We start from the raw sequence: 15,962 nt of genomic DNA, 5'->3' as shown, positions 1-15,962 counted from the left end.
ACACTTTACTTCAATAACAAAATGAATATTCAGTCTTTTTATTGTTACCTTTGATCTGGAGAGCTGAAGCCAAGTGCTGACCAGCTTTGCCTCAAGCAGTGACCACTACAAGCACCCCAGAGATGCTTGTCTTCATGCAAAGATAAACAGAAGCTCAGAAGTGAAACACAAGAAATTAGTTGTTTATTCAATTTCATACCTTACAGTTTTCCCTCATATTTTTTTGTTTCCCAAAGATTAAGACAAAAACTTTGAAAAATCAGGCAAGTTGGCTTCCCCATTTAAAGAAAATTACATTACCAGTTTGTAAGATGGGTTTTATCCACCCTGCTGAGCATCCTTACTGTCAGGATCCAGAAAACCAAAGCAACACTTTTTATTGTCTCTCATAAAAGAAGCAATAGATGTAGACAAATAGACTTAATTTTGAACATTCAAATCCTTTTGTGCAGCAGGTACATGTGTTTTTGTACTCACAGCTGGTCTCATGCCTGGTTGTTCTGCCTCAGTGCAATCCTGCAAGCATATATCAAACATGATACAGGCAGTCTGTAGCTATCTAATGGCACTCAGGAGACATTCTAAAGTGTATCAAAGTTGATTTGCCTTGGTAGTTTGGAATTCCCTACAGGTGATCTTCTGTGAAGAAACAATGCTTGGTTTAGGTAGTAGCATATCCACGCTCTTCAGCAAACCATTTTCCTCATAGTGAAAGAAAAACATGGCTAATTCCATGTACTAATATCCTTATAGGGATCTAAAGTCACCTACATCCTGCTGGGTTTTTTTTTGTTTGGTTGGTTTGTTTTTGCTGAGTACCTTAAGTATGAGGCAGTTCCTATTAGGTCGCCCTAAAACAGTCATTCCTGAATTAAAGGGCCAAAAACTGCACACAACATTCTAGATGTGGTCTTAAAAGTGCTGAGTAATGGGTTGCCTCCCTCAACCTCCTGTCTCATAATACAATCCAGGAAATGGATTGCCTTCTCTGCTACCAGAGTACACTGGTGTATTTAGCTGGGGTCTATTAAGACCTCTGTGTCCTCCTCTGCAGAGCTGCTCCCCACACACTGAGTTTTCTGGGGCAGCCTGTAAGACATTGCTGAGCTGGGGGAAGGTGCTGAGTGATTGCCTTTGCACCACTGGTGTGGGGATGGTTTACCTGCTTCTTTCCTTCACTCATTACATTGTTGATCTCTATTGATGAATTTCTTCACTTTTGCTCGTGCTGTTCTCTCTCCAGCCCTGCTGGGGAAGAAGGATTTTATGGTGCTTAGCAGCTGACCAGGGTCAACTCATGACAATTAGATACAGAAATACTCTGGATGGCAGTGCCAAAAGCCTTGCTGCAGTTAAGGTAAAAACATCTACTGCTGCCTCCTTATCTACAAACTCAGTTATGTTATTCTAAAAGGAACTCACATGTCACCTTTGTTAAATCCATGCTGACTTTCCCAAGCTTCTGCTCATAAGTGCATTCCAAGGAGACTTGCTCCATGATTTTTTCAGAGAAAAAAGAGAAGCTGATCAGCCTGTCACTTCTCATGTTGTCCTTTCAGTTTGAAATGAAGCCAGTGAGTATTTGGATCCTTCAGCCCCTGGGGATCTTCCCCACTCTATTCAGTACATCAAAGAGAGAGAATATCTGCAGTGTGATGCACACCAGCCAGCTCTCTCAGCACTTTTGCATGCAGCCTGTCCAGTCTTCTGGTCTGAATGAACTGATCTCAGGTGATTCCTGATCTCATCTGATCTACATCCACTGTTGGTGGTCCCTTCTCTTTAAGGAGAAAGACCTGGAAGACATTGCTGCTGGAAATTGAGGCAAACCAGCAACTGTATATCTCCAATCAGTGCATTCCAAATGGCCCTAGAGCACCTGCCCTACTCAGCAATTTCTTTGCTTTCTTTGATCAACCTTTTGCTACTGATTGAGAGTTTTCTTGATGCCCAGTTAATTCCTGATGCTCTCTGATGTCCTGAATAGCATTCTTACATGAGTGGGCAAGGTCTCTAAAATCCTCCTTTGTTGTTTGTTTTTGCTAAGAAAACAAATCTAGCACATATTTTAATGTGGCAGCAGCTCTCTAGCCGCAGAGAAAAACACACAACTTTCCCAAACATCGTCCTGGGAAAGGTTGTGAGAACATCAGAGAAAAGAATAAGAAACAATTCTTATCTTAACTTACTACACCTAGTATTATAAACATATAAAATGTGTTAGAGAAATTTGTTTACCAAAAAGTATTTTCCTAATTAACCAGTAGTAATAATTTTTGAATTACAAAACCAATCAATTCCACCTATATCATAACTATCTATAAACCAATACATTTAATAATAAAAAAAATTAATCAACCTTCTATAAATCATAAAATCAATACTAATTATTGCCTCTTCAGGGACCAGTTATACTACAATGTTTTAATAGATAAAAGCAATGAGAAAGAGTTGGTAGGAAAGGAAAGCGAGTGAAAGAAAACCAAATAAACTCACATGCTAAAATGCTAAGGACAGGGTCAATGCTCTACATGCATCCATGAAAATTTGAAGTGTAAATAATTGGGCTTTTTCTAGTTCAGTAATTGAAAAATAAAAATCTTGAAAAATCTTTTGAACTTCTGATATGCTCTTATTTTTGGGAGGGCAGAAGGACCAAAGTTCATAGCAGTTTCCCAGACAGGCCCAGATTTCCAGTTCCCAGACTCTTTCACTGCCTGGCTTCTGAGTCATTGTTGCCAGTGCTAAATGGCCATTGCTAGACACTACAATTAAGCCTTAAAAAGAAGCATAAATCCAGATTTCAACCAAAAAGACCAGTCTTGGAAAGTAAGTTGCTGCTCTAAGACATTTTGAAGATCATTGATAGTTTGTTGGTCTTCTTCTTTATTTTTTTTTTCACCTTAGTAACAGCAGTATCACTACAAAGATTATATCTCTTAAAAAAAAAAACCAACAATAAACAGAGCATCCAGATTGATGAATTTTCTTTATAAGATGTGACTTAGTGGCTACATGAGGAATTTGCCTTACCTTCTATTGGAGATCAAACCTCCCATAGATCAATATATACGATTTCTGCTACAAGAGTTTTAAGAAGCTATTTCAGGCCTCAGCTGAAATATATCATAAATCAAGAAGTCCATCTGTCATTGCTTCTGAAATGAAGCTAATTCTACCAGCCAAAAATGATAAATAGAAGTGCTTGAGGTTAAATTTGTTAAACAGTCTCTAGACTTGCAATCATTTTCAGCTCTTCTGAAATGGTTCTGAACTTAAATCAATGGACAGCCTCATTTTGATTTTGCTCCTACTGTTTTATTTTAAAGCAATCTTTTACTTACTTTTGGACATTGTCATGATACTTTCAACCTTCTTTACAAAGGTCATCCCAATGGGTATCTCTTTATTTGCTCTCTCTCTGTATGATATAGATGCTATTGAGGCATGTCCACAGGAGCAGAAGAATATAACCAAAAATAAGAAGAGAAAAACTAACTATATCTCCTGTGTTCTTTCTCTGATCCACTCAGGTAAAATAAAACTGTGACAAAAGAGTAGAAGAGTATGAAGTTAATGGCAGGTAAGTAGAACAGATTGAATGTAAAAATTTGCAGAAATGAGATGTCAGGTATCAGCTAGACTAGAACATAGACAACAATGGATCACAGGTATTCATCATGACACAGTGAGGATGGCACACTGCAAATAATATATTTAGTCATTTGTAATTAAGACACAATGGATTTATTTTATGCTTCACCCTTAACGTTATAATTTTTTAACCAGTTATTTCACAAAAAGGCTCAAGTTACGGAGAGGCTGTGCCACCCACTCATGATCTGATTTAGGACATAAGAACTGCATGCTGGTGTCCAAGTACAATTTTCGGCTCATTGACAGTATTATTTGTTCAGAAGTTCCATCCCCATTCACTTCTGATATTCATATTTGCCTTATTTTAATTAGAGTAACAATTTCCTCTAAAGCAATTAGAATTTTTCCCCCTAGCAAATCTGTGCTGATTTTAGTTTTTTTTTCTTTCTACAAGATAACACCAGACAACTCCTTTTAACATCACACAGGCTGCTATTTCCAGAAGCATTTTCCCCTTTTCATCTTTCCCCACCTTAAAGGTGGTAGGCATTATAAACACCATCAAAACGTTTTCTCTGGTGCTGAAAGTGCCCACGGCCTGGGCAATGAGTGACCAATGATGTTGTGTTTGTGTAACATGTCAAGAGCGTTTGAGGAGTGCAGGAAGCAGTCGATATCCTCAGTAGCAACATGGGAACACACTCTCCCGAAGAGCTCACAGAAATCACTGAAGGCAGATGCACACAGCACTCCCCCAAAACAGAATCTCACCAGGAACACTGGTCGGAAAGGAGGCATCCTTCAAAGCAGGTGACTGACCGCATTAGTTCAGCACATTTCCCATATTGCTGACTTTGGTGGAATTTTTATCTAACTTTAGGCACAAATTAAAGCTGATTGCAAGACAGCAGACTCTGCAGCACCTGACAGCAGGGAAAGCATCCTCTGAATCCTCAGAGATTAAGTCCACCTGTGGCAGAACTGCCTTCATTGTATTCCTCTGCTGCAGTTTGCCCGCAGAGATAAACTGGGCTGTCTGCCTTAGGAAAGCCACTGTGTTTACTCTGAACAATCCAGGCAGTGAATCACAGCCACCCAGTCAAGGAATCTTCTCAACCCTAGCATGCAGCAAGGAGAGAAAAATCTGAGAATGAAAAGCATATATACTGAAAACCAATACTCATTATACCTGCTTTAATGATCCTTCTCCTCCTTTCTTAAAAAAAAAAATGGCTGATGAATATGCCAAGGGCAGATTCATAGCAAGAAAAATCTGTGTATGCTACATTGATCATTGATTGCTTATTTGCTGGCTTGCCTGGGGAATGATTTACTCACACACCCCCTGCATGGGTGGCGATAAGAGGGTGCACACATGTTCTCCTGTCGTCTTCCTCATGACCGGTGCTGGAGGTGTGTATATCATGTGTGTGCATTTTTTGTTTTCCTTGACAGGGCATTATTTCAACCCGGAATTAAACAAAGCCAAAGGATGACATGGCTATCTCCATAACATTCACTAGGAGTTTACCAGTATCAGTGCTAAAGAAAACAATAGCATTCCATCCCTCTATTCTGAATGCTCTGCCAGAGAAAAAGAAGGGCATATTCTCTGCAGAGGACAACCCAGAGTCTGCATAAATTACCCAGTACAAGTTCAGAAACAAAAACAAAAAAAAAAATCCATTAATTAAGAGACAAATGGAGTCTTCTATTAAAAAATAAGGATTTTATAGCAATTGTTTCTGAAATACACCGGAAAAGTTTTTTCCATTGCTGACTCCTGGCTCCTTTACACTTTGTTGCAACAGAAGTGCCAGAAAAGAAAGACAAAATTCCAATCTCAACAATGCCATTGGAATTATTGCCATAAAACAGAAAAAAATATTATCTACCCTACACATCATTGTTACAAGCAAGTATCAACCATTCTCTTCAGATGTCTTAGAAATATAAGTGATCATCTGAAACTCACAATTACCTGGATCTCTTTTCAGATCAAAGCTGACTATTCCCCAGTGCTGCAGAGCCTCAATAAATGACTCAAAAACCAGCAGTGTAATCATTCCTTGCACAAGCCCAGCGGTAAAAGTAGGAAACAAAATGTGGTTTATTAGGCCAGCTGGCATGTATACTTTGTCTTTCTGAAGCCTGCATGCACCCTTTTTTTGCAGTCTGACTCACAGTCAACCAGTTTATTTTTAATTTAGCTCTGCTGGGGACAGACTTCCCCAGATGTACTGAATTGCAGAAGTTCATATCATGCCTTGAATATTTTCTTTTAGAAGATTAATCTGGCTTTGGACCAAAACAAAGCTGGAGCACAAATCACATGTAGTCACATACCAGCGCTTAAGATGCTGTGCTGAAAATCTTATAATGGAAAAATACTGTTGAACTTCAACACAGAAGTTTTACTAGGAAACAAATTGGTAATTTTTAAAGCAAACATCAGGGAAAAGGTCCTACTGGATAGATGGCAGCAGTGGCCCATTAAATCCCCTCCCCCAAACCATCCCTTCCAAATACGTGTAGGCACAAAGTGTCAGGAAAGCAAGAGACCACGGACATCATATAATGCTGTAGGCAGCAGAGGCACCAAGGAACAGCTCAGACTCCCCAGCATGCCAGCTTTGGGTAACCTCTGCAGGACTCCCTCCTCATTTGCAGGTGTCCTGGGGGAACATCTTTTCAATGTCTGAAGCCCGTGCCTAAAGCTATCTGGGTGAAACTACACCCCATGTAAGAGAAGTGCTAGCAGATATAAACTGGATATATCTGCAGATATAAACACATGCAAAGGTCACTTGCAAGAGAGATTCCTGTTGGCTCTGTGCTCCAGCCTGTCCGAGCCCCCCACTAAAAGGCAGCACACTCCTCTATCAAACAGCACTGCACTCCCAGCTCTCCATCACCTGCCAGCTTGCTGAACCTGCACTTGCCCCATTGTCCAGGCCATTGAAGGAGGTGCTAAACAGGACTGGACCCAATATTGTCCTCTGGGGCACTTTAGTGACAGGCTGAGCTAATCTCTGGAGACCAGCAGTTCAGCCAGTTTTCAAGCCACATCACTGTTATTTCTTTAGACCCAATTTCTTCAGTAGGACAGTGGTAAAATCCATATTACAATTGAGCTCCAAGGATTTCCACTGCTCTGCCCTGATTCAGGAAGGCTATTACATTGGTCAGTTGCTATTTCCTCACTATCCATGGTGACTAATCCACATCACCAATTTCCCCTTAGAAATGGTTTCCAGGAGGATTTTCTCTATCACTTTCCCAGGGAACAAGGCAAAGCTGACCTTATTCAGATCTTCCTTGTGGTTCATCTGAAGTGATATTTTCTTTCCTCCAGCCCTCGGGAATCTCTCCTGGTTGTCATGACCTTTCAGAGGTAATCTGGAGTGGACTCACAATCTGCATACTGAATACATAAATAGAAATAGTGCATAATAATGTACTCACAGAATACAGATTCCCTCATTCCCCTAAATTTTGACAGCAATGTCAGTTGATTAAATGAAACTCTACAAAAGCCTTTATAGTTAGTGAGATTAATATGAACAAGAGCAGTTGTGCTTCTTCATGTGTTTGAAAGCCCCTAGCATGCTACAGGCACTGCAAGAAATAATGAATGAGAGAAATAAATATTTTCACCACATCTATAAAGCAGTTTACAGATTTATGCCCTCATTTTTATTTACCATTTGTGCATTCATAAGTTTCTTTTTCTCTGAAAAAAAAAAATTCTATATTGTTTTGATACCAATAAATGAAAGAAACTACCTGGAAGCTATTTTTTCTTGGAAGCATTCATTTGACCTTTTCTGAATTCAAGTTTGCATATATTTTATTAGCATATATAGCTGTGTAAACTGAAGGACACCATTATCTGGACAGGCATTTCAAAATATATCTTATCTGTAAAGCAAAGACAAAAACTGTATGCAGATCTTGGCAATGCATATATAAAAGATATATATAGTTATATTTGAAGATAGATATATTTATTTATATTTATTTTACATGCATGTCTACAAAGACAAAAAAGATGCTTTACGCACCCCATTAAAAAAAAAATTGCAAAATAACTGCAAACTGCTGAAAGAATTTTTATTCCCATGGCCTATAGGCAATGGAAGTTCTGAATGGACTTTGTCAGAAAGTTTTACAAGCATGAAAAATGTTTGCATTTACCTTAAAATGCAATACTCTCTGTGTGCAAGTTTGTAAGAGCCTTAACAAACATGGGCAGATAAATATAGCCATTTCTACTTAGGAATTACCTTTCTGTTTGGGAACTTTCCAAAAATAGCTTAAAGAAATATCAGTGTGTTCTGCTTCTCATAGGAACAGATCTTTTAAAAACTAATGTGTGTGAAATTCTTGGGCATCCAATAATTTATTTTAAAAACATTACAGTGTTCATTTCTACCCCTCCTATTTGTGTTTTCTCTAGCTGTATTAGGCAAGGAAAATATAAAAAATTTACTACCATTAAGCTGTGCCTCTGGGGTGTCCATGCCGCCGCTTCCCAACAAGTTTAGGAACCGTAACATGAAAAAAGGGAAAGAGATTCTGCCTTTAAAACAGTGTCTTACAAATGCCACAAGCTGATACTTGACTGTAGTTTTGGTAGCTCATGTGCTGCTCCTTTCTCATCCTTGCAGACCACAAAAAGGTGGCATAAAGAGTGGTTTATCTCCAGGAACCTGTTCTCACCATAAGGAAGGGAGTGCAGTATTATCTTAGTCTCAAAGTAGTGATCTGTAAGAATCACAAGAAGGAAGCTGGCATTTATCTGGAAAACGGAGGAGCTTTTTCAGACACACAGGATGTACAGATGCACACAGGAGTGCCTGTTTCAACATCTGCCTCCAACCAAAAACACGGAGTAGTTACAGCCCCATAATTCTGCTTCGGTCTGGTTTGGTGTTCATAAATCAAGGGCAAGTGACACCATTTTCTCACAACATGTGAAAAACTGAAAACATTGAGAAGTACTGGGAGCAGCCCTGATGATCCTCCAGCAAGCTACCATACAATACATTACAAAAAAATAAGGAAACCTAATCAATCATTCATGCAATTGAGTTAAAAGCAGATTAGAAATGAATATTCCTGACTGATGGAGCTCTACAAAACTGCTGTTTTCAAACCAACAGTAGAACCTCCTTTTTTAATAAGCACAATTGGCTTGGAGTGCTTTGTCAACTTGACAAACCTTTTCCACCACAAGTGAAGCATTTATTCAAATGCTAATGAAAGTGAATGTAATTTGTAGTGGTGCTGAATCAACTTTTCAGGACTGCAATTTGCATTTCTATAAAACTCTGATTCTTTCAAAATGAAATATATTTGAATAGGGTTTTCAGACTAAACAAATTGATACACTGTTTTTTCCATCAATTCAAAAGCATTTTGATTTCTTTATGTGAGGCAACTCTACTGATACTGAGCAGCTTTTTATATTTACACTTTCTTCAACTAGAGAACAGACACAAAATTAATTAAAATTATCTATAGCTCTTATAGTAAACAATTGTTATCAAATATCAGAATTCCAACAAATCCATTTTTCATGTTCTGCTAATGTAGTTTTATCTCTTATTTACCATAACTGACCAGGGCTTCTAGATCATAACTTTCAGTGATGTAATCACTAGCAGGCACGCAGAGATTCTCCCATTTTCATTCCTCCATGACACTCCAAAATTATATTGAAAATATTGTTGCTATTTATTATATAATAACTGTCATGTCTGAAACTGCAGTACTGGATTCAGTGTTGGTCTTCCCAACTCAGATGATGCATAACTGAATTAAATGGATCCAGAGCTGGAGACATAATTTTTTTCCATTTGAGGAGCAGGGATAAATCTGAAGATGTCAGGTTAAGATGCAGAATGACAGAGCTACTCAGAAAAGAAAAAAAAGTCCCTTTTATACAAAGGACATCCAGTGAAACTGAGACACTAATAAATTGGTTGTGCAAAGCCATCAACATACCAAACTGCTAAGTGTATAAATATGCAATGAGAACATCATTTTTTACATTATAGAAAATAAAAGTTGCAAGCATATGACTTTGTGGGAGCCATAAAACTCAAAGCTGAGTTACAAGCAGGTCATCTCATATCTGCTGCTGTAAGTGTTCTTTTATTCTTCTTTTTAAAAACTCAGCTACAGAATAATGGACCAAATAGGTCAATTTAGTACAATCCATCACTAGCTAGACCGGCAGCTGAATTCGTCCACTTACACAAGGTATTTGTGAGTAAGATACATTTAAAATTATCTCTGGTATGGTGTTGACAAAGGTTTTAAAAAGCACAAAGTCTTCAGATATAGGCATCTGATGTGCTATCTGCTATGGACAATACTTTGGCCAAGCAGGAAGCCTGACAAAGTATTTCTGTCCTCAACAGCACAGAAGTATTATCCTCTGGGAAACAACATCAGCAAGGATACAGGACAACATTCAGATAAAACATGCAGTGTGCATTTTCCATACGGTTTATGTGACAACACATCCTTGTATAGTAACAGCAATTGTTATTAGGCCACATAAAATATTACTGCTGGAAAAGAATTTGCATTACATTCAGGACAGGTTTCAAAAAAGATGGCATTTTCAGAGTATGAAATACAACACAGTAACTAAGAGCAGTGAGACACTGGTTAATGGAAGACTCTACATCAAACCTGCACCCATGCCACTAACTGCAGCATTCCATGCATCTCCTGCCCTGTGCAATAGTATGAATGAGGGCAAAGAACAAGCAGGAAACTGAAGATTTTTTTAAATTGAATATATTGGAATAGTAACACCTTCATTGTAATGATCTAATCAGTTGAATAAAAACTGAACAACATAACCTGCCCAGTAAATGCTCTGAGAAGTCTTAATGCAAACCAATTATGATTTCTTGGCATTATTAGGAAACCCCCAACAATCTGAAGGCATAAGAAAAATATAATAAAATAATTATAGAAGAATGAAGGGGTGAGGAAGACACTTTCATCAGAAGAAATTGCCACATGGACATTTCTGTTGGGCAAGGAAGACAGAAATCATTTTGTCCCATGAGTCTCCCTAAAAGCAGGACATATCTGAAACTAACACTTACCAGTGGATGCAGTTGATGAAAAAAACAAAAAACACACCTTGTCAAAAAACCAAGAAAACAAACAAACAAAACCCCATGAGATGAGGATGCCCCAAAATTCCTGAGTATAAGCAGCAGCTGATGAGTTAATTATCAGCTGTACAGCTACACTGAGAGCAACTGGAGAGTAAAAAGGATGCCACAGGAGTAAGGAATAGCTCATGAATTCACAGAACTTCTGTTTATTTATTATATAAATACATGAGCAGTCATTTGTAAAATCAGGGCTGGGGGAACCAGACCCAAGGCCTCTGCTACAGAATCTGTGTTGTGGGTTCACACATATGAAAATACACATGTTCCCATATGTGGCCTCATCTTCAGATAAACTAGATGCAAACAAAACACTGAATTTTGGCAAATATAGGCCTGGAGGGTTATTGTAAAATGCATTTAAAAGTCTATTATTTCAGGGATAAAATCTGGGACAAGAACATTCCCTGGTATATACATATATGCCGATCTGTATCAGGCAGTGATCTGAGCTGGGAGCCTTTGTTCATTTCCTACTTTACTTGAGGCTTTTAGACAGAGTAACATGAACATGTAAAGACAGAAAGAAACATATGAGCAGAATTCCTAATTACAGTACTAGCAAAACCTACTTTCTCTTTAACTTATCCTCTTATTCCCTATTTCCAGTTCCAAAAGTAAAATTTGAACACTTAAGTTAAAAACTGTGACTTTGGGCCTTATTTTCCAAATGAAACAAGCAGACAGCGATACACAACACATTCCCCAGGAGTCATGAAAAATAGGACAAGGCTTCTGTGTGAAACAGATGCAACAAGCTTAGCACACCAGTTGGTACTGCTCTCCTCACAAAGTTGGGCAGAACAAGTATTGACAGAGGACAGGCCAATTTTACTAAATAAAGCAGTATGTTTGCAAATCTACTCAAAAAGATTCATCTCGGCGATCTAAATCCCCTTAGAACAAAAAGTTTCATTTTATGTAAAACACTGCAGGATTCATCACAAAGCATGGTTGCTGACAACTGGAAATGGTGAAAGAAACAAGATATTTCCCTATTTCAAAATTGCCTACAAACTATTCTTTGCAACACAGCACCCACCTTACTCCAAGAGCTTACCTTGCTTTGAGACCTAATCAGCTTGTACTTTTACTCCCAATATCTGCGGCCCCTCACTCCTGTGCCATTCAATATCTAAGGGGCCATGCAGTAAGTTCAACCCTTAAAATGGACACACAAGCAATGTTCTGTGATTCTGCCATTTCTTTCATCTGACCTTGTGTATATACGCAATAAATTTTTCAAAAGAACCTTCTCAAGATGCTCCGTATCTTTAGACACTGCTTAAAAATCCTATTCATTCTATTTCTGCCAAAATTCTAGATTTCCTGAAAAGCTGGGAGAGGAGAGAAGAGGGAAGGAAAGAAAAGGAAAAGGAAAAGGAAAAGGAAAAGGAAAAGGAAAAGGAAAAGGAAAAGGAAAAGGAAAAGGAAAAGGAAAAGGAAAAGGAAAAGGAAAAGGAAAAGGAAAAGGAAAAGGAAAAGGAAAAGGAAAAAGAGGGGCAAGAAAGATGCCAATACTACTTCTGCTTCCAGGTGTAGGGAAAGTCAGCTTTAATTTAGAAGCAGCAAACTAAAAAAATTTGGCATGATCTTAATAATTTGATTAGTCAACCCTCTTTTAAAAACTGTACTTTAAAAGAGAAATTTCAACATCCATCCTGTTATCCTGTTTCACAAATTCAGAATAGCAACAAAAAACTACTGAGAAAATAGGCCATAAGCAATGCTCTGAGACAGCAGCTTTAGCACAACCTACTAGTCCTTGTTAGCAGCATAAAAATTGCAAACCTCCTACATGTAACAGCACACAATCTTCACTATTTCTTTTAAATAACAAAGGTATTCTGTAACAAATTCTGTAATTTTGAGGAAAAACAGATACATGGTATTTCTCTAATAGAAGAAAATCAAAAGATATTAAAAAAAATATCCTTAAGTTTAGAAATTTTAGTAAAACCCATCCTGTACGCTTTTCTAAAAGAAACACTGAATCATAAATCAGTATTATCTAATTACAGAGAAACACAATACAGTTAAGAAATACACAGCTTTTACTGCAAGCCTTTTCCATCTCCATGATTCCTGCATCTCAGAAGTCCTCCTCGTTCAATGTTGCTGAAAAAAACTTCCTCCTCAGGTAACACACAGTAATGCTTGCTGGAGTTATTTGAGCTTTGGGCTTTGCACCATGCAGTTATAAATTTAATAATAACCTGCAACAATTTTTTGTGGTTCTAAGATATCATAATAAAGCTCTCATGCTTAACTAAGGATTTATCACTAAACCATCCAAATGTTTTAATTTTGCTGAGGATTGACAAAGGAGAGGAGAAATGCACAGACACCAACTGTCTATCTGTCAAATGCAATCAGAAAGAGATACTCAGCTATCAGTATCCCAAAGGGTGCCATGCAGTGACCTGCAGTGTTACCAAAATGGTCATTTCAACTCCTGGATTGTGGGATGTAAGTCTGAAAATGTACATCTGTAAGAGATATGGGGAAAGCTGAAGCTAGCAGTCAGAAAACCACTGCCTTTCCTGTAATCTCCTAGCATTTTCGAGTGGAACAGAAAACCCTAAGCTGAGAATGCATATGATATAGTAAGCACTTTTCCCAAACAAGCCTCATCCAAAGAAGGTGCTTAAGATTTATCTTTATTAATCTAAAACTGGTAGATGTTTTTTCATTAATAGTTTTCAAAAATATGTAAAGCTGATTCACTGATGCAAAATGTTGACGTTGTGTTAATCATTTCCATGACTTTACAATTGGAGTACGTTTGAAAAAGAAGCACTTCTGTTCTTTTTTATGTGCTAAAGATTAAAAAAGGCAGCTTGCAATTACTGTAAACCACCTGTCTCTACGGATGTTTTTCTGTAGAGATTACATAACAGAGACTGATATAACCACTCTGCATAGGAACTCCTGCACAAAATTTTAGTTGATATTTTCCACGGTTACTTAAATAATCATTGCACAGGTTATATCATAACCTTATTTCCAGGAACTTCACTGGAATGTTTCTTCTTTAAACACATGATTTTACTCTAACTGATCATCCTAATTTTTCTATTTTTTTAAAAAAATTACCTACCAGTTAACTAATTATCACTAGAAAACAACAAAAGTTGCAGCAAATGATGTGATTCTGATTATGTGTAAATCAAAACAAAACAACAATTCCCCCCAGGAAATAAATAATTGTCTAAAACATTCACTCACACTTTGTATTTATCTTTAAAGGTCTAAGCATGACTTGGAATCGAGGAGACAACATGGATGTTTAGAAGTCAGAAAAAGCAGAGGGAAGAGAGCAGGGCTCTGAAGTGAAGCCTGAATGACTTACTTTTACTTTCCACCTATTTGTACTCCAAACGTCCCTTGTTAGAAAGAAAACCACACACTTCAGTAATTCACTTTCAGCCACTTTATTTTGCAGGGAGTGGCTTACATAAGGGCAACTATTTTCAAAACACTGTATTTTCTGTGTCTTCAACTTCAGAAGATTAATTTAGTAATCTGAGAAAGTATTTACTAAACAAAATTATTCCATCAAGCAAATTCAACACAGCTGGTGAGTTTGCTCATAAATTAAACCACAAACATTTCAAAGACAGGAATGAAAACAATTTCAAAAATATTATGCAGGAAGATCTAATAAGCATTAAAATGGTGTGTTGCAATGGTGTGTTTGAGACATGTTGTAATTATGTGATGGAAAAGCTAATTATTTAAAGAGAACTTGGAGTTGAAATTTTTCAGTAACCTTTCTGTGGAACATCCTGGACATTCATTCCTTTTGCTGTTATTGTCATTGTGCAGAAGGAAAAATACAAGCAGTCTCAGGAAGTATTTAGGAAGTGTTCGAGTAAATCTTGGCAAGTCAGTAATGTATTTCATGATTCACAGATTATTGTGTAACATATTTATTCTGTAGCTTCTTTATGTATATATTACAGGAAAAGATACATGATATAATGTGAACATACAATTATGCTTGTACAAGTGCAGAAGTTTTTAGTTTATACAGGAACCCAATCTTAAGACAAAAAATCATGGCACTGAGACAGTCCATTATGAAACATCTCTAAAAAACCATACTCTTCAAAGGCCAGCCTGGTTTGTTGTCATTTAAGAGGTTTCATGTTCCTGTTGGAAAGGTCAATAGAGAAAGTTAACCTTTGTGCGACTACTGACAGCACTTTTGGCAGTAACTTTTAGTCAAAAACATATGTGTAAAAGGAAGTATTTTGATTTACAAAGATATAGGAAAAGTTCAACATTTAGCTCCAAACATCCTGCAAATATCGTTTTGCCTCTCGGAGCATGGCCAGGCTCTTCATTGCTTCCAATTTGTCAGCTTTCATTTCCATGCTTAAAATGTCTACTATGGCATCACTTACATCATCAGCCATGTGCTTCTTATCTCTGAAAAATAAAAAATAGAGGAGGAAAAACATGATAGCATATTTTTCCATTTATCAATAGCTTCAGAGGCAGTACAACAGAGGAAAGAATCATTAAAAAACTCCCAAACAAAAATAGAGCTTTTATATTGTACAGCATGATTCTCAGAGTTTTCCTGTAGCTGAGCATTGACATTGACTAGGGTTTCTCTCAATCAAACACCACATAGTTTTCAGCATGCTGTAATTCATAAGTAAAAAACCTTGCAACCCTAGTTGAGCTGGCAGAGAATAATTGGTTTCTTTAAGGAAGAACTGAACCTGCTGAATGAGTTTTGATTACTATATCACCACATGGTTCCAATATTTAAAAAAAATAAATAAAATTGGTACCAAACTCCTCACTTACTTATAATGCTATTCTCAATACAAATAGCTGACGTTTATGCCTGCAGGAGAACACATTAACATTGGGCTCTATATTCAAACAGTTTGTCCATTTATCAACAAACTTTCTAAAAATCTTGAACCTCCAGGTAAGTTAGCATTCACAAACAAAACCTCCCACTGTAAAATTTATTACTATGACAGAGCTTTAGCATTCTGGAGCACCCAACCCTGGAACACAGAAGACTGCTATTGTCTCACAGATGAGCAGTTTCTCATCCCATCTATTCACACGTATCATTTTCTAAAGAGAAATCAATTGGCTTGAAATCTCTACAATTTAATTGACTACTGAACAAAAAAA

At 37.4% G+C, this 15,962-nt stretch overlaps 1 protein-coding gene across 3 annotated transcripts in view; it reads right to left on the bottom strand.

The window, feature by feature from the left end:
• Positions 1-14,216: 14,216 nt before the first annotated feature.
• Positions 14,217-15,962, bottom strand: part of MTRR (5-methyltetrahydrofolate-homocysteine methyltransferase reductase) — a 28,390-nt gene continuing 26,644 nt past the window's right edge. For all 3 annotated transcript variants that reach the window (XM_084208701.1, XM_084208699.1, XM_084208700.1), the window contains one exon: positions 14,217-15,233. In XM_084208701.1, coding sequence (XP_084064827.1) covers positions 15,089-15,233 — 145 coding nt within the window. In that variant the 3' untranslated portion in view covers positions 14,217-15,088. The remainder of the gene's footprint in view (positions 15,234-15,962) is intronic.

Source organism: Fringilla coelebs, assembly GCF_963513975.1.
Source record: "Fringilla coelebs genome assembly, chromosome: 1".
Lineage (NCBI taxonomy): Eukaryota > Metazoa > Chordata > Aves > Passeriformes > Fringillidae > Fringilla > Fringilla coelebs.
This window is presented reverse-complemented; position numbering and strand designations above follow the sequence as displayed.